This window comes from Cyclopterus lumpus, chromosome 15, assembly GCF_009769545.1.
Source record: "Cyclopterus lumpus isolate fCycLum1 chromosome 15, fCycLum1.pri, whole genome shotgun sequence".
In the NCBI taxonomy this organism is placed as follows: domain Eukaryota; kingdom Metazoa; phylum Chordata; class Actinopteri; order Perciformes; family Cyclopteridae; genus Cyclopterus; species Cyclopterus lumpus.
Genome location: NC_046980.1, coordinates 23,524,541 through 23,543,637, shown reverse-complemented (window position 1 = coordinate 23,543,637; position 19,097 = coordinate 23,524,541). Strand labels below are relative to the sequence as shown.

General features: G+C 53.8%; 2 protein-coding genes across 5 annotated transcripts in view; one reads left to right on the top strand and one right to left on the bottom strand.

The window, feature by feature from the left end:
- Positions 1 to 8,868: 8,868 nt before the first annotated feature.
- LOC117744115 (core histone macro-H2A.2) lies at positions 8,869 to 16,731 on the top strand. Of its 2 annotated transcripts, none has more exons than XM_034552233.1 (9): positions 8,869 to 9,511; positions 10,788 to 10,960; positions 11,471 to 11,577; positions 13,094 to 13,291; positions 13,663 to 13,761; positions 13,898 to 13,997; positions 14,767 to 14,856; positions 15,028 to 15,202; positions 16,173 to 16,731. In XM_034552233.1, exons 2-9 carry the CDS (start codon positions 10,789 to 10,791, stop codon positions 16,336 to 16,338), a joined length of 1,107 nt encoding a protein of 368 aa, XP_034408124.1. In that variant the 5' UTR covers positions 8,869 to 9,511; position 10,788; the 3' UTR covers positions 16,339 to 16,731. The 2 variants fall into 2 exon arrangements, with proteins under 2 accessions (XP_034408124.1, XP_034408123.1); XM_034552232.1 differs by having other exon boundaries at positions 8,873 to 9,511; positions 10,785 to 10,960.
- Positions 16,732 to 17,154: 423 nt separating this feature from the next.
- The window catches only part of gbf1 (golgi brefeldin A resistant guanine nucleotide exchange factor 1), a 76,875-nt gene continuing 74,932 nt past the window's right edge, over positions 17,155 to 19,097 (bottom strand). For 2 of the 3 annotated variants that reach the window (XM_034551442.1, XM_034551443.1), the window contains exons 40-41: positions 18,831 to 19,074; positions 17,155 to 18,358 (exon numbers count right to left, since the gene is read on the bottom strand). In XM_034551442.1, the coding sequence (XP_034407333.1) occupies positions 18,340 to 18,358; positions 18,831 to 19,074 (263 nt within the window). In that variant the 3' untranslated portion in view covers positions 17,155 to 18,339. Of the gene's footprint in view, positions 18,359 to 18,700; positions 19,075 to 19,097 lie in introns of those variants that run through there. The other variant, XM_034551444.1, reaches the window with a different exon arrangement.

Here is a 19,097-nt window from a genome sequence, read left to right as displayed (position 1 = left end):
CCATACAGTCATGTGACCCATACAGTCATGTGACCCATAGTCATGTGACCCATACAGTCATGTGACCCATAGTCATGTGACCCATAGTCATGTGACCCATACAGTCATGTGACCCATAGTCATGTGACCCATACAGTCATGTGACCCATACAGTCATGTGACCCATAGTCATGTGACCCATAGAGTCATGTGACCCATACAGTCATGTGACCCATAGTCATGTGACCCATACAGTCATGTGACCCATACAGTCATGTGACCCATACAGTCATGTGACCCATAGTCATGTGACCCATAGAGTCATGTGACCCATAGAGTCATGTGACACACAGTCATGTGACACACAGTCATGTGACCCATACAGTCATGTGACCCATACAGTCATGTGACCCATAGTCATGTGACCCATACAGTCATGTGACCCATAGAGTCATGTGACACACAGTCATGTGACCCATACAGTCATGTGACACACAGTCACGTGACCCATAGAGTCACGTGACCCATAGAGTCACGTGACCCATAGAGTCATGTGACCCATACAGTCATGTGACCCATACAGTCATGTGACCCATACAGTCACGTGACCCACAGTCATGTGACCCACAGTCACGTGACCCATAGAGTCACGTGACCCATAGAATCACGTGACCCATGCAGTCACGTGACCCATAGAGTCATACGGGTTAAAGTTTGTTGACCCATTCGTCCACCCCGACCTCTTCCCTGTGTGGACCTTGTACCACTGTAATGACGTCCGATGGCTTCCTCCTTTACTCTCGGCCACATGAGGGCTCTGTCTCTCGAATATATATACAGTATATTGGGCGACTGTGGCTCGGTGGTAGAGCCAGGTCGTCCTTTAATCAGAGAACCGACAGTTCGATCCTCGGCTCCGCTGGCCCATGTCGACGGGTCCTTGGGCCAGACACTTAACCCCAAAGTGGCACCTTGCATGGTTGCTCCTGCCATCAGTGTATGAATGATGACAAGTAGTGTTGAAGTGCTTTGAGTGGTCGGAAGACTAGAAAAGCTCTGTACAAGTCCAGCCCGTTGCCATGGAGATGCAGTTTGGGGCGTGCACAGTGTCAGTCAGTCCTGTACTGCCCTCTGCTGCTGAACATGAAATACAGCAACAGTGAAGGACAGAACCAGAACTACACACTGTCACAGAAAAGATCACAACTGTGTCCACTCAGAACTGAACTTTGACATTCCGGAATGAACCTTTGACATTACAGAACCCTGAGATGACCCAATCACTTCTCAGCATTTACCAAGAACTCAGAGAAAACCCTCTCCTTATAATTGAACACGCCCACACCACACCAATAGAGATCATGCATATGATATGAGGCCTGTGATCATTGTTGGAGAAATAAACACCTGGTTGGTCTGGAACCTCGATGTCAAACCTTCTAAAAATCCATCCGAACAGTGTGTGTGTGTGTGTGTGTGTGTGTGTGTGTGTGTGTGTGTGTGTGTGTGTGTGTGTGTCTTTGAACAGATATGGTCAGTGCTATATTGCTACACCTTGTAAAATTGAGTCATAAACAGATGTGTATGTGAGATCAAAACGAAGGATGAGCCCAAAGAAGGGCGTTGTGGTACTGAAGGTAACTACACTGATACCATTAGTCTGATGGCCAACCAAACCACATCCCAAAGTTTGACCATTTATACCGTTCCACATTTAGCCAAGACTCCATGGTCATATCCACGGAAGCATATGAATAAGAGATTAGCATAAATCTATATTTACACATATACATACAAACACAGAAGTAAATGCTGCAGAGGTGACCTCCTGTTAAATGTGAAACAGAAGAAAATAAAACACCCGAATTATACACTCACAATCAGTCACAATCTAATTTTTGACATACAATACCTGTCACATCCTGGTCCCGTGTATAAGTTATGTTTTCTCAGTTTTTCAGCATTTGTCTCATTTCCTGTTTCGATTTTGGCACCGAGCTGATGTCTCCAGTTCTGAAGAGTGAATCCGATGCAGAGGTGTCTTTAGCTTGCATTCTCTCTCCTGACCACCAGGGGGCGACTCCTCTGGTTGTATAGAAGTCTATGCTTCATGTGTTAAAGCTGCATTCTCTCTCCTGACCACCAGGGGGCGACTCCTCTGGTTGTATAGAAGTCTATGCTTCATGTGTTAAAGCTGCATTCTCTCTACTGACCACCAGGGGGTGACTCCTCTGGTTGTATAGAAGTCTATGCTTCATGTGTTAAAGCTGCATTCTCTCTCCTGACCACCAGGGGGCGACTCCTCTGGTTGTATAGAAGTCTATGCTTCATGTGTTATTATTCTGATTTGAAAATGCACTGTTTTGCATTTGTGTTTTATGAATATAATAAACACACTGACTATGTTTAAAAAACCAAAGTTAGACCAGGTTGGTCTCCATCAGAATGCAGCACAGGAATAACTAGGCCGGCCCTGTAGCCGTGGCCCCCGTCACCCAACCACGACCTGCTCCTACGTGGCCCCCGTCACCCAACCTGCTCCTACTTGGCCCCCCGTCACCCAACCTGCTCCTACTTGGCCCCCCGTCACCCAACCTGCTCCTACGTGGCCCCCCGTCACCCAACCTGCTCCTACGTGGCCCCCCGTCACCTAACCTGCTCCTACGTGGCCCCCGTCACCCAACCTGCTCCTACTTGGCCCCCGTCACCCAACCTGCTCCTACTTGGCCCCCGTCACCCAACCTGCTCCTACGTGGCCCCTTGTCACCCAACCTGCTCCTACCTGGCCCCCGTCACCCAACCTGCTCCTACGTGGCCCTCGTCACCCAACCTGCTCCTACTTGGCCCCCGTCACCCAACCTGCTCCTACCTGGCCCCTTGTCACCCAACCTGCTCCTACTTGGCCCCCGTCACCCAACCTGCTCCTACGTGGCCCCCCGTCACCCAACCTGCTCCTACGTGGCCCCCCGTCACCCAACCTGCTCCTACGTGGCCCTCGTCACCCAACCTGCTCCTACTTGGCCCCCGTCACCCAACCTGCTCCTACCTGGCCCCTTGTCACCCAACCTGCTCCTACTTGGCCCCCGTCACCCAACCTGCTCCTACGTGGCCCCCCGTCACCCAACCTGCTCCTACTTGGCCCCCGTCACCCAACCTGCTCCTACCTGGCCCCCGTCACCCAACCTGCTCCTACGTGGCCCCCCGTCACCCAACCTGCTCCTACGTGGCCCCTTGTCACCCAACCTGCTCCTACCTGGCCCCCGTCACCCAACCTGCTCCTACCTGGCCCCCGTCACCCAACCTGCTCCTACTTGGCCCCCGTCACCCAACCTGCTCCTACGTGGCCCCCGTCACCCAACCTGCTCCTACCTGGCCCCCGTCACCCAACCTGCTCCTACGTGGCCCCCCGTCACCCAACCTGCTCCTACTTGGCCCCCGTCACCCAACCTGCTCCTACGTGGCCCCTTGTCACCCAACCTGCTCCTACCTGGCCCCCGTCACCCAACCTGCTCCTACGTGGCCCCCCGTCACCCAACCTGCTCCTACTTGGCCCCCGTCACCCAACCTGCTCCTACGTGGCCCCTTGTCACCCAACCTGCTCCTACTTGGCCCCCGTCACCCAACCTGCTCCTACGTGGCCCCTTGTCACCCAACCTGCTCCTACCTGGCCCCCGTCACCCAACCTGCTCCTACGTGGCCCCCGTCACCCAACCTGCTCCTACTTGGCCCCCGTCACCCAACCTGCTCCTACCTGGCCCCCGTCACCCAACCTGCTCCTACGTGGCCCCTTGTCACCCAACCTGCTCCTACCTGGCCCCCGTCACCCAACCTGCTCCTACTTGGCCCCTTGTCACCCAACCTGCTCCTACGTGGCCCCCGTCACCCAACCTGCTCCTACTTGGCCCCCCGTCACCCAACCTGCTCCTACGTGGCCCCTTGTCACCCAACCTGCTCCTACCTGGCCCCCGTCACCCAACCTGCTCCTACGTGGCCCCCGTCACCCAACCTGCTCCTACGTGGCCCCCCGTCACCCAACCTGCTCCTACGTGGCCCCTTGTCACCCAACCTGCTCCTACTTGGCCCCCGTCACCCAACCTGCTCCTACTTGGCCCCCGTCACCCAACCTGCTCCTACGTGGCCCCTTGTCACCCAACCTGCTCCTACCTGGCCCCCGTCACCCAACCTGCTCCTACGTGGCCCCCGTCACCCAACCTGCTCCTACTTGGCCCCCGTCACCCAACCTGCTCCTACGTGGCCCCTTGTCACCAAACCTGCTCCTACCTGGCCCCCGTCACCCAACCTGCTCCTACTTGGCCCCCGTCACCCAACCTGCTCCTACCTGGCCCCCGTCACCCAACCTGCTCCTACCTGGCCCCCGTCACCCAACCTGCTCCTACGTGGCCCCTTGTCACCCAACCTGCTCCTACCTGGCCCCCGTCACCCAACCTGCTCCTACCTGGCCCCCGTCACCCAACCTGCTCCTACTTGGCCCCCGTCACCCAACCTGCTCCTACGTGGCCCCCGTCACCCAACCTGCTCCTACCTGGCCCCCGTCACCCAACCTGCTCCTACGTGGCCCCCCGTCACCCAACCTGCTCCTACGTGGCCCCCGTCACCCAACCTGCTCCTACGTGGCCCCCGTCACCCAACCTGCTCCTACGTGGCCCCCCGTCACCCAACCTGCTCCTACGTGGCCCCCGTCACCCAACCTGCTCCTACGTGGCCCCCCGTCACCCAACCTGCTCCTACGTGGCCCCTTGTCACCCAACCTGCTCCTACTTGGCCCCCGTCACCCAACCTGCTCCTACGTGGCCCCTTGTCACCCAACCTGCTCCTACCTGGCCCCCGTCACCCAACCTGCTCCTACGTGGCCCCTTGTCACCCAACCTGCTCCTACCTGGCCCCCGTCACCCAACCTGCTCCTACGTGGCCCCCGTCACCCAACCTGCTCCTACCTGGCCCCCGTCACCCAACCTGCTCCTACGTGGCCCCTTGTCACCCAACCTGCTCCTACCTGGCCCCCGTCACCCAACCTGCTCCTACGTGGCCCCCCGTCACCCAACCTGCTCCTACCTGGCCCCCGTCACCCAACCTGCTCCTACTTGGCCCCCGTCACCCAACCTGCTCCTACGTGGCCCCCGTCACCCAACCTGCTCCTACTTGGCCCCCGTCACCCAACCTGCTCCTACGTGGCCCCTTGTCACCCAACCTGCTCCTACCTGGCCCCCGTCACCCAACCTGCTCCTACTTGGCCCCCGTCACCCAACCTGCTCCTACCTGGCCCCCGTCACCCAACCTGCTCCTACGTGGCCCCCGTCACCCAACCTGCTCCTACGTGGCCCCCGTCACCCAACCTGCTCCTACGTGGCCCCCCGTCACCCAACCTGCTCCTACGTGGCCCCCCGTCACCCAACCTGCTCCTACGTGGCCCCTTGTCACCCAACCTGCTCCTACTTGGCCCCCGTCACCCAACCTGCTCCTACGTGGCCCCCCGTCACCCAACCTGCTCCTACGTGGCCCCCCGTCACCCAACCTGCTCCTACGTGGCCCCTTGTCACCCAACCTGCTCCTACCTGGCCCCCGTCACCCAACCTGCTCCTACGTGGCCCCCGTCACCCAACCTGCTCCTACTTGGCCCCCGTCACCCAACCTGCTCCTACGTGGCCCCTTGTCACCCAACCTGCTCCTACTTGGCCCCCGTCACCCAACCTGCTCCTACGTGGCCCCTTGTCACCCAACCTGCTCCTACCTGGCCCCCGTCACCCAACCTGCTCCTACGTGGCCCCCGTCACCCAACCTGCTCCTACCTGGCCCCCGTCACCCAACCTGCTCCTACGTGGCCCCTTGTCACCCAACCTGCTCCTACCTGGCCCCCGTCACCCAACCTGCTCCTACGTGGCCCCCCGTCACCCAACCTGCTCCTACGTGGCCCCCCGTCACCCAACCTGCTCCTACGTGGCCCCCCGTCACCCAACCTGCTCCTACGTGGCCCCTTGTCACCCAACCTGCTCCTACTTGGCCCCCGTCACCCAACCTGCTCCTACGTGGCCCCCCGTCACCCAACCTGCTACTACGTGGCCCCCCGTCACCCAACCTGCTCCTACGTGGCCCCTTGTCACCCAACCTGCTCCTACCTGGCCCCCGTCACCCAACCTGCTCCTACGTGGCCCCCGTCACCCAACCTGCTCCTACTTGGCCCCCGTCACCCAACCTGCTCCTACGTGGCCCCTTGTCACCCAACCTGCTCCTACCTGGCCCCCGTCACCCAACCTGCTCCTACGTGGCCCCCGTCACCCAACCTGCTCCTACGTGGCCCCCCGTCACCCAACCTGCTCCTACGTGGCCCCCGTCACCCAACCTGCTCCTACTTGGTCCCCGTCACCCAACCTGCTCCTACCTGGCCCCCGTCACCCAACCTGCTCCTACGTGGCCCCCGTCACCCAACCTGCTCCTACGTGGCCCCCGTCACCCAACCTGCTCCTACGTGGCCCCCGTCACCCAACCTGCTCCTACGTGGCCCCCGTCACCCAACCTGCTCCTACGTGGCCCCCGTCACCCAACCTGCTCCTACTTGGCCCCCCGTCACCCAACCTGCTCCTACGTGGCCCCTTGTCACCCAACCTGCTCCTACGTGGCCCCCGTCACCCAACCTGCTCCTACCTGGCCCCCGTCACCCAACCTGCTCCTACGTGGCCCCCCGTCACCCAACCTGCTCCTACGTGGCCCCCGTCACCCAACCTGCTCCTACTTGGCCCCCCGTCACCCAACCTGCTCCTACGTGGCCCCCGTCACCCAACCTGCTCCTACGTGGCCCCCGTCACCCAACCTGCTCCTACGTGGCCCCCGTCACCCAACCTGCTCCTACGTGGCCCCCGTCACCCAACCTGCTCCTACGTGGCCCCCGTCACCCAACCTGCTCCTACGTGGCCCCCCGTCACCCAACCTGCTCCTACGTGGCCCCTTGTCACCCAACCTGCTCCTACGTGGCCCCCGTCACCCAACCTGCTCCTACCTGGCCCCCGTCACCCAACCTGCTCCTACTTGGCCCCCCGTCACCCAACCTGCTCCTACGTGGCCCCCGTCACCCAACCTGCTCCTACTTGGCCCCCCGTCACCCAACCTGCTCCTACGTGGCCCCTTGTCACCCAACCTGCTCCTACCTGGCCCCCGTCACCCAACCTGCTCCTACGTGGCCCCCGTCACCCAACCTGCTCCTACGTGGCCCCCCGTCACCCAACCTGCTCCTACGTGGCCCCCGTCACCCAACCTGCTCCTACTTGGCCCCCGTCACCCAACCTGCTCCTACCTGGCCCCCGTCACCCAACCTGCTCCTACGTGGCCCCCGTCACCCAACCTGCTCCTACGTGGCCCCCGTCACCCAACCTGCTCCTACGTGGCCCCCGTCACCCAACCTGCTCCTACGTGGCCCCCGTCACCCAACCTGCTCCTACGTGGCCCCCGTCACCCAACCTGCTCCTACTTGGCCCCCCGTCACCCAACCTGCTCCTACGTGGCCCCTTGTCACCCAACCTGCTCCTACGTGGCCCCCGTCACCCAACCTGCTCCTACCTGGCCCCCGTCACCCAACCTGCTCCTACCTGGCCCCCGTCACCCAACCTGCTCCTACCTGGCCCCCGTCACCCAACCTGCTCCTACCTGGCCCCCGTCACCCAACCTGCTCCTACCTGGCCCCCGTCACCCAACCTGCTCCTACGTGGCCCCCGTCACCCAACCTGCTCCTACGTGGCCCCCGTCACCCAACCTGCTCCTACGTGGCCCCCGTCACCCAACCTGCTCCTACGTGGCCCCCCGTCACCCAACCTGCTCCTACGTGGCCCCCGTCACCCAACCTGCTCCTACGTGGCCCCCGTCACCCAACCTGCTCCTACGTGGCCCCCGTCACCCAACCTGCTCCTACTTGGCCCCCGTCACCCAACCTGCTCCTACGTGGCCCCCCGTCACCCAACCTGCTCCTACGTGGCCCCCGTCACCCAACCTGCTCCTACTTGGCCCCCGTCACCCAACCTGCTCCTACGTGGCCCCCCGTCACCCAACCTGCTCCTACTTGGCCCCCGTCACCCAACCTGCTCCTACGTGGCCCCCCGTCACCCAACCTGCTCCTACGTGGCCCCCGTCACCCAACCACGAGCTGAAGCTTCCACTGTTGAAGGACTCTTTTCAAAGGACCAATTCAGTCGGATGCAAAGTGGCAGCAAGCACCAATTTTCGCCGCCCCCTGCTGGAGTCATCAAAGGTAAGAGGCCTATTTCAATCCTAATGTTTTTGTGTGTGTGTGTGTGTGTGTGTGTGCGTGTACTTTGTTTGGCTGCCTATGTTAAAGTGGAAGTGTGACGTTCAATATTACTGGGCATGTTGGTGCTGGTGTACCTCTATCTAACTTCATTACTTATGCTATTACCTGTGTGTGTGTGTGTGTGTGTGTGTGTGTGTGTGTGTGTGTGTGTGTGTGTGTGTGTTTTCTCTGTGCCGAGGCAGCAGTAGGCGTGGGGCAGACAGGAGGAAGTTGAATTGAGTTTGACGTTGACGCTCTCGCTCTCAAACTTTCTCTAGAGGGGAATTTTTCGAAGCTGGAGAACCACGTATTGCGCCATCGCTCTCACGCCATTCAAATGTTGTTGTTTTCCATTGTATAGAATTCAGCGTAGTTGTAAAATGCTTGCATTTGTGTCATTGTGTAATAACAAAGATATAACATCTATCAGTCAAAGATTAAGTTAAGTTAAATTTTACAGATCACGAACCATCAGTTGCATTGCCGACACAATTACTGCTTTTATTATCATTATTATTCTACTACATCCACTGCTGCTCTTATTATTGGTAGTCTGAACTTTTTCCTCATCCTCTCATTATATGAATCATTTCTATCAGTTTGACTTCCCCCATGAAGTGGTTGTCATCTCCCTTCATGGGTCTATTGGCTTCGACACATCAAAAGATGGAGGCGAGCGCTGTGATTGGCTGAGGAGCCTCCGGGGACTTCTCCCGTGATGCATCAAACCGGCTGCGTGGATCATCTGGATGGATCATCTGTCTGATTCACTCCCCACTGCGTGCACGTTCAAGGAGAAGAGGAGCGGTCGTGTTCCTCTACCTGTTGGGGCTTCACCCACACCCCGAGCCCGGTGCAGCAAGTGAACCACACACACCTACTCCCAGGGCCCTTCTAATCCGGGCCTAGCATTTCGGATCCGTTTGACCTCCGAGGAGGATGCATGGGCATTAAGAACATCTCCCATGTGAGCCCGTCGAGTGCCTTCCCTCTCGGAGCCATGTCAGGGGGCGTTTTCACTGCATGTTCCCTCGCCTGATTTCCCCCCTTCGCAGCATCGGGAGCGCAGAGCCAGCCTCCAACCAGACTGCGCGGTTCCTGCTCGCTCTGTGGGGGTTTCCTGAGGTCTGGGAGGCAGCGACGTCCGAGGACAGCGAACGGGCACAAGGACAACAAAGCGCCGCCTGTCACCGGAGGATTCGTCGGTCTTTCCGTGCAGGAGCATCTGGGACAAAACAGGTAGAAACTTGGAAAGGTGTTTTTTTTCCTTCATTTTGTTGCCCCCCCCCGTGCGGAGGCGCGTTTCCGGACCGACGGGCACGCGTCTCTCTGCATGTCTGATGTGATTACACACGCAGCGGGTCGGAGGCGACAGCGCCATGAAAGAGGAGGGGGGGCCGTCATGGTCAAGGTCTCTGTTTTAGGGGAGCACGTCACAATCATGTCTGACCGGGCTAACGTTCACCCCCCCGGGCTGACACGGTGTCCCCGTGTCGGGCCGTTCTTCCCACATTACCGTCTGCGTACCGCTCCGCTGTAACGGCTGGTACGGTAACGGTAACGGTAGCTAGCTCACGTAGCCCAACGGTCACATTCAGCCCGTCTTTATTTGTCCTCCATTCCGCTTCGCCGCACGCGCCATATCCCTCCACCTTTTCTTTTAACGGCGGCGGCGTTGCGAGCTCCGCGGATTAATGCGCGCCTACGTGTGTGTACCGTGAGGTCCGAGCGGCGCCGCTGTAGGCCGCAGCCGCTCGGAGCGCTCACTGCTGGGGCTTGTTTACATGGAAGCCTCGGTGGTGGGGGTGTCATGGGGCAATGGTGACCTTCCCTCCGCAACATCCTCGGCCAACGTTTGTTTGTCGAGAGGGAGATAAAAACCCGACTGGCCTTCACTCCGGAACTACAGACACAGATAGTGGACGTGACGTAGGTTGTTTGTCCCCCGACCACAACACCGGGTAGTGACCCCATGACAGCCCCCCTGTCAGTGTGTGTGGCTCGGTCTGCACACTGAGGGTGACCTGACAGGTAAATAAAGGTGAAGCACGTCTTCCTTCAACCCTCACTGGTAAAGCACAGTGTGCAGCTTCAGTGCAATTAAAGCGTGATGCAGATGGCAGTTAATGGACTTTCAATGCTTTTATTTACCGTTGTAACAAAACTAGTGGCTGTGAAATAAGAAAAGTGAGCTACGCTGACACGTTTTGGTATTATTTGTCCTAAGTTTTCAAATGTAATTAAAAAAGGTGTCTGCAGTTTTTGTCAAACTACTTTTCGAACGGAGAAATAGTCCCTCCGGTGTGTTCTGTGGAGTAGACAAAGATAACAGGGACACTGTTTCTTTAAAAAAAGAAATCCATCAATGTCCATAGTATTCAGGTGTAGACCATAAACTACATGCAGACTGATGCCACCTTCTCAGGAGAAGTAACCCTCCCTCAACATGGATGCCGTGTGGCCTCCGTTCTGTCTGCTACTCACTCGCCGTGCTCGCTCTCCGTGTCCTCAGCAGGATGTCAGCCAGAGGAGGAAAGAAGAAGGCCACCAAGCTGTCCCGTTCAGCCAGGGCGGGCGTCATCTTCCCCGTGGGAAGGATGATGAGGTACTTGCGCACCGGCACGCACAAATACCGCATTGGCATGGGGGCGCCGGTCTACATGGCAGCCGTCATCGAGTACCTGGCAGGTAGGGTGGTCACATGGTTCAAGCCTCATGCATACCGGCTTCAGTGTCTGTCGCGCGTGCTGTAAACATATCTACACATGTTCACTGGACTGTTCATTAGGTTGTTATGTGTTCTAATGAAAGCGTACAAAAACAATATGTTACCCGTATTAAAATAATTAAAGTAGTGCAACATATCGATGGCCGAAGAGTAGAACATCCCCTCTAAAAAAAGCACTTTTTTGAGAATCCTAAACCAACTTGTTCATTTGTTCAAAAATATTAAAAATACAAAACGAAAAAAAGAAAAATACAAAGTGCAGATAGGAGGTTTTTCCCTTTGGCCATCGATAAGATGTGTCCCATTATCATATGTGTGTTTACCACTTTAAAGCCTTAACGCAGTAGCACAAGGAAAACAACTAGTTGTATGTATTGTTTTTTATGTGCACATTACTCCGAGCTGATGTTCTGCTTCTTGATGGCGTCTCTGAACTGGATGTCTCACTTGTTTCACTGTTTCCTCTGAAGCTGAGATCTTGGAGTTGGCAGGAAACGCAGCGCGGGACAACAAGAAAGGCCGAATCACTCCCAGACACATCAAGCTGGCTGTGGCCAACGACGAGGAGCTCAACCAGGTGAGGGGGTCTACAGGGGAGGGTCACTCTCATGTGATCACCATCATATGATCATATATCACTCATGTGATCATATCACTCATGTGAACATATCACTCTCATATGAACATATCTCATGTGATCATATCACTCATGTGATCACCATCATATGATCATATATCACTCATGTGATCATATCACTCATGTGATCATATCACTCATGTGAACATATCACTCTCATATGAACATATCTCATGTGATCATATCACTCATGTGATCACCATCATATGATCATATATCACTCATGTGATCATATCACTCATGTGATCATATCACTCATGTGAACATATCACTCTCATATGAACATATCTCATGTGATCATATCACTCATGTGATCACCATCATATGATCATATATCACTCATGTGATCATATCACTCATGTGAACACATCACTCTCATATCACTCTCATTTGATAAAGCTGCTCTTAAAGTCAGATACTTCTGAATACTCACTCCTCGATAATAGTAGAAGAGAGGCTTCAATGAGCTGTGAACAGAGTACTAGATAAGGAACAGTACTAGGTAGTGAACAGAGTACTAGGTAGTAGAGTACTAGGTAGTGAACAGAGTACTAGGTAGTGAACAGAGTACTAGGTAGTAGAGTACTAGGTAGTAAACAGAGTACTAGGTAGTGAACAGAGTACTAGGTAAGGAACAGTACTAGGTAGTGTACAGAGTACTAGGTAAGGAACAGTACTAGGTAGTGAACAGAGTACTAGGTAGTGTACAGAGTACTAGGTAGTGAACAGAGTACTAGGTAGTGTACAGAGTACTAGGTAGTGTACAGAGTACTAGGTAGTGAACAGAGTACTAGGTAGTAGAGTACTAGGTAGTGTACAGAGTACTAGGTAGTGAACAGAGTACTAGGTAGTGTACAGAGTACTAGGTAGTGTACAGAGTACTAGGTAGTGAACAGAGTACTAGGTAGTAGAGTACTAGGTAGTGTACAGAGTACTAGGTAGTGAACAGAGTACTAGGTAGTGTACAGAGTACTAGGTAGTGAACAGAGTACTAGGTAGTAGAGTACTAGGTAGTGTACAGAGTACTAGGTAAGGAACAGAGTACTAGGTAGTGTACAGAGTACTAGGTAAGGAACAGAGTACTAGGTATTAACAGAGTACTGAGCAGGGTTCAACAGTACTTGTTGGTCTCTGGTTACCTTGGTGACGTCTGAAGCTGATCTGAACCTGAAGCTTCCAGGTGACCTTTGACCTCAGCCAGTGACTCCATCACTACCACCAGGTGGTGTCCACCGGAGCTATGTTGAGGATGAGTGTCCATGTCTCAGGATGTTCCTCTGACGATGCAACGCTGTCTAGCTTTGAATATTGATTATGGTGAATATTGATTACGGTGATGTGGTTCACGGCTTGTCCGGGTGGAGGTGTCTGCTGGCAGCAGGTGTGCAGCTCTCCGCTTCTCAAAGGGATCCTCACTCAGAGCCTTCAGACGTACGCTGTGTTGTTCCTCCACCAGCTCCTGAGGGGCGTCACCATATCAAACGGAGGCGTCCTGCCCCGGATCCACCCGGAGCTGCTCTCCAAGAAGAGGGGCAACAGGGTGAAAGTGGACAGCCCGGCGTCCATCCCCGAGAAGAAGGTCGAACGCTCGAAGAGCAAGAAACCTGTCAAGTCCTTCAAAAAGGTCAAAGGGAAGCGAGGACGCAAGCCAAAGGTCAGTGGACTCAACGGGGTGGACTCGGGGAGATGGGGGACCACGGAGGCCTCAGTGTGCAGAGTGTCTTGGTAGCATATTAGTTTTAGAAAGCCATAACCTATGGGGCAAAGCTCCAGAAGGACCTAGTAAGTGGACCTTCAGTTCAAATGAACTGAAGGTCCAGGTAAGTAACCATCATACACAAAGTGCATCCCTTCAATCAAGGCCCAGAAACACGTAGACTACAAATCAGTGTAAACAAACCCGAGACTTGGACAAAGCATCGGAGGCCACCTTTTGATCCCCTCCACCCGTTGATGCTCAGCTTCTGACCTCTGACCTCTGTTTAACGTACGGTTGTTTAAATGTGTTTCTTCCAACGGGCTCAGAGCACAGACAGCGAGTCGGTACCGAACTCCACAGTGGAAGACAGTCCGGGGGACGGGTTCACCATCCTGTCAGCCAAGAGCCTGTTCCTGGGACAAAAGGTACTGAAGCTGCTGATGGGTCATACAGCGTCCATGAGAACCCGTTCAGGTCCAGGTCTAACCTCGGACTGGACTAAGTAACACAACCACAGCAGCTGCTTCCTCTCACCGAGTCCATGACTTTCTGAATCCACAGCTTTCACTCACGGAGAGCGAAATCAGCAAAATCGGAGCGATCAAAGTGGAGGGCATAATTAACCCCACGAACGCAGAGATGGACCTGAAAGACGGAGTGGGTGAGGAGGCGTGTTCTTCCTCTTACCCAGCATGCCTTGTGTTTACCTGTCTTCTTCCCCTTACCCAGCATGCCTCGTGGTTACCTGTCTTCTTCCCCTTACCCAGCATGCCTTGTACCTGTCTTCTTTCCCTTACCCATCTTCTTCCTCTTACCCAGCATGCCTCGTGTTTACCCGTCTTCTTCCCCTTACCCAGCATGCCTCGTGTTTACCCGTCTTCTTCCCCTTACCCAGCATGCCTTGTGTTTACCCGTCTTCTTCCCCTTACCCAGCATGCCTCGTGTTTACCCGTCTTCTTCCTCTTACCCAGCATGCCTCGTGTTTACCCGTCTTCTTCCCCTTACCCAGCATGCCTTGTGTTTACCCGTCTTCTTCCCCTTACCCAGCATGCCTCGTGTTTACCCGTCTTCTTCCTCTTACCCAGCATGCCTTGTGTTTACCCGTCTTCTTCCCCTTACCCAGCATGCCTCGTGTTTACCCGTCTTCTTCCCCTTACCCAGCATGCCTTGTGTTTACCCGTCTTCTTCCCCTTACCCAGCATGCCTCGTGTTTACCCGTCTTCTTCCCCTTACCCAGCATGCCTTGTGTTTACCCGTCTTCTTCCCCTTACCCAGCATGCCTTGTGTTTACCCGTCTTCTTCCCCTTACCCAGCATGCCTCGTGTTTACCCGTCTTCTTCCCCTTACCCAGCATGCCTCGTGTTTACCCGTCTTCTTCCTCTTACCCAGCATGCCTTGTGTTTACCTGCCGTTGCTGTGCCATTTTTCAGGCAACGCCCTGGAGAAGGCCGGAGGCCGAGAGTTCCTGGATGCGGTCAAGGAGCTGCGGAAAGCACAGGGGCCTCTGGAGGTGGCTTCAGGTACCGAACCCTCACGCGTGGAACACACTGTGCTGTTACAAAGCTAAATTAAGCTCCGCCCACCGGCTGGAGAAAACCTTCTCATTTCTCAGCGTATCTTTAAGTCTCAACTGTAAAAAAACAAATAGTTTAAAGAACCCCAGAGGACGCTCATGGTCTGTGTCTCTGCAGTGGCCGTGAGCCAGGCCAGCGGGATGGCCGCCCGCTTCATCATCCACTGTAACGTCCCTCAGTGGGGCTCAGAGAAGTGTGAGGACCAGCTGGAGAAGACGGTGAAGAACTGCCTCTCTGCAGCGGAGGACAAGAAGCTGAAGTCCGTGGCGTTCCCGGCTCTTCCTGCTGGACGGTGAGCCACGACCTCTTGAGTGCTAGTCTATTAATAATCATGAGCATGGTGAGGGCACAGCAGGTAACATGAAATCGGTCTTCTCTGATCACTAAATCATGATATTTATTTATGAATAAATTAATATCCAGAGTCCCAACTTAGTGTCTCGTCCTTCTACGCTTCGCAACCCAGAACCAACGTTCTCTCACACATTAAACCGCCTGTAAGAAGTGGTCATTAATAAATACATTAATAACGTAGCCTCAATCAGCCCTCGTTGGATCATCTGGTGGCTACAGCTGAACAGCCTGTGGGCGGGGCCTTCACTGTGGGCGGGGCCTTCACTGTGGGGGGAATAAACAACACAACACAGGTCTTATGCTTTTGTTGTGGAAGATATGAAAGGAAGGAGTGGATCTGCTCTTCTGTGGTTGAGGTTGTAAAGCTACAATAATAAAACGGTGCAACTCGACCTGATTGGTTGATGCTTGATTTTCAAAAGCTCAGAAAAAGCAACGTTGATGATTTTTAAAACGTTCTTTTTATCCACGTGTGAAAGTGTTGGAAACAAACAAAATGTTGGCTGCACACAGAACAACAACAACAAGTTACTTTGCACATCAATATGTCGGCATAGGCATCGAAGACCAGGTGCTTCTGTTCTTACCTTTCACAATAAAAGCCCCAGAGGCCTGTATGACCTTGAGGGCTGTTGAGTCTCATAATACATAAAGCTCATGGATCCAGTTCTCTCAGTAGCTCAATGCACTGCGGTTCCAAACCGACTCAGCCTTAAGTAGACTGTAAGGGCCATCTTCATCATCATCATCAGTCGTGTGACCTCTGTATTGACGTCTCACAGCGGGACGTTAGATTAGATTTGTACTTTATGTATTTATTGATGATGACGTTAGATTAGATTTGTACTTTATGTATTTATTGATGACCGTGCACATGGTGTTCTTCTCACCGCCTCCATGTCTCTCAGGAACGGGTTCCCCAAGCAAACGGCCGCCCAGCTCATCCTCAAGGCCATCTCCAACCATTTTGTGTCGTCCAGCAGCTCCTCCCTGAAAAACATTTACTTTGTGCTGTTCGACAGCGAGAGCATCGGCATCTACCTTCAGGAAATGGCCAAGCTGGACGCCAAGTAGGAGTTTTCTAACTGTCGTGTGTTGCAGGTGGTGTCGATAGGGGACAAGACCGTGTGTGTGTGTGTGTGTGTGTGTGTGTGGGGAGGGCGGGGGGTAGGGGGAGGGGGGTTTGATGTGGAATCTGTGTTGGTTAAAGAGGGGAAACAAATGTGTGTGAGTGGAGTGCTGTTCTCATGTGCGTCCCACTGTCCTCCATCAGATTGTATTCTTTATAGAGTAGATCATTTGAGTCCGTGCAGTCCGTCATGACGTCCCTCGTTTCAATGATGTTTTTACATTCCATGTACAAATAGAACAGTTTTGCCTCCCTGTAGTTTCTGATACACTTAGTTTACTAAAAAACTGTGGTTCTCATTCCGCTTTGAAATAAAACCTCAGATGTTTTACACCAGAGACCGCCTCTTTGTTTTCTGAATGTCACGCGGCAGAGTGTGAGGCTCCGCCCCCATTCGGCAACCAACCGGCTGCCAGTCTGCAGCTGCCTCCAGACCCCCCCACCAGAGGAGAACTGAAGCCCATCGTTCACACAGACACCAGAAGAGAGGTCTGGGAGGTGAGACCCCCGAGTCTCTCCCACTGGGGAGGGTCTCAGGTCTCTTATTGAATGAACCAATAAACGATGCTGTCTGGTCACATGGTCTATGAGCGCTTTAGTGACCAATAGCAGAGGGTGATTGAGAAGCCGTTACCTCGGAGACCGGCATGGTACATTCATGTTGATGGACTCCTGCAGGTCCTTCCTCCTCGGGTGTGGATGGACTCTTTGTGAGGAGGTCCATCGCGGTAAAAAAAAAAAAACACAAACAGCCGAATGAGCACTTTCTTTACATTATATTTATTACATAGTAAAAAGTACATCACCTTTCATTTATATGTACACATTATATTCATGTCATTTCCTGTTCAAGCGAGACTCGGCCCCTGATGAGCGAGTCCCGCACAACAATCAGACGCTCCGTGTCTGGAAGGCCGTGGGGTCAGCTGACCAGCTGGACTCCTCCTCTTCGCTCACGAGTCAATAAATAAGGTTTCACATCACCGAGAGGATCCACACCGACACCTTACGGCACATATTTGGCATTAAAATGGTGTCATGTCATCGTACACAAGGCACCATCAGCCGGTCTCTAAGGGGGCTCCTCCGAATACACAGAGGGAGTTACCGCACGTCAACGTCTTCCTGAAATGAGTCATGTGGGCGGAGCCTCAGGGCGGGAAGAAGGCCATTGAAAGCCAATCAGAGAGGTCAGGTTCATGTTTCGTATTCAAGGGGCTCAAATGTTACCAGCAGTCTTAGTCATAAACAGAGGGGGTTCAAGTCCCTCTCATCAGGGGAAACCCTACACTCACATGCTAACGAGCACACTTGTTTCCATGGTTACCAAGTGACGTCACACAACAAAGAGCTCCCAGCAGGTGGAAGTTCATCACAAAGTCAGCTCGGCACCAGAGGTCCAGTGACAAACACCCCCTGATGCTGACCTCAGATCAGATCGCTCTGACCGCGCGTTCCAGTCTCAATCGACTCAAATCTGTTCAAAAATCATTCTAATTCTTTAAATCTTCTATCTGAACTAGTTCACTCTGTTATTGTGCACTTTATATATTTCAGTATTTACAGTCAGTTGATTGTACCACTTTGTCCAAAGGGCTGTATTGAGATGTGAGGTCTGATATGATGGATACCGTTATTTAAATGCTATAATGTCAGTGAATATTCAGAAGAGGCGGGGCTTCCATGAAGGCCCCTGGGGATTGGTCCTGTGGGGACTGCTCATGATCTAAAGGCCTTCAGGGTCACCGGCTCAGCTCCGGTACCGACAGGCAGCTGCACACGGCCCCCTACCAACAGTGTGTGTGTGTGTGTGTGTGTGTGTGTGTGCGTCAAAGCCGGATGCGTCTTCTTCATCAACGAGCCACCCTGCTGCTCTGCATGGACCTTCATCACCATCAACACACTGACTGTAGATTATGTGGATTCATGCACTGCCTCCCTGATGGTTAGCTTGGGGTCCTTTGACTGTGGTGGGGAAACCGGGATCAGAATTAGTATTCTAATGTATTGGTCTAAATATATATAAATATATATGATGCATTGACTTTAAAAGACTGGAATCAGCCCATAAAACGTTCCCCGTGTGGACAACGTGAACTCTCCAACTGGAGCTCGGAGCCACAGCCCTGGTGGTCATCTACCTCCATCGGTTTGTACTTTTCATAGTTTAATCTATCCTGCATGTTCTGTTCCTGGTCTGAAAATATATATATATATATATATATATATATATATATATATATATATATATATATATATATATATATATATATATATATATATATATATATATATATATATATATATATATATATATATATATAGTCTGTGGGATCCAGTAGTTTAAGGGGGGTGGTCTGGGAAGAGGACAGAATGGGGGTTGTGTGTGTGTGTGTGTGTGTGTGTGTGTGTGTGTGTGTCTGACGAGGTCTCTTACTTGACCTCGTCAGACAGGCTCGTGGGCCTGGGACCAGGAAGCAGAGGCACAGGGGACGTGGCCTCGATGAGGGCGGGGTTCAGGATGATTGGCAGGGACATGGGCGGGCCTCCCACCTGCAGGGGGGAGGCGAGGGGCTGCAGGATGAGGGGGGACTGGCTCAAGGGCGAGGGGGACATGGCGGGGGACGTCGTTAACGGCACGGAGGGAATCGAGTGCGGCACCGGGGACGAGCGGTCGGATCCTAGAAAACACAGAAACCACAAG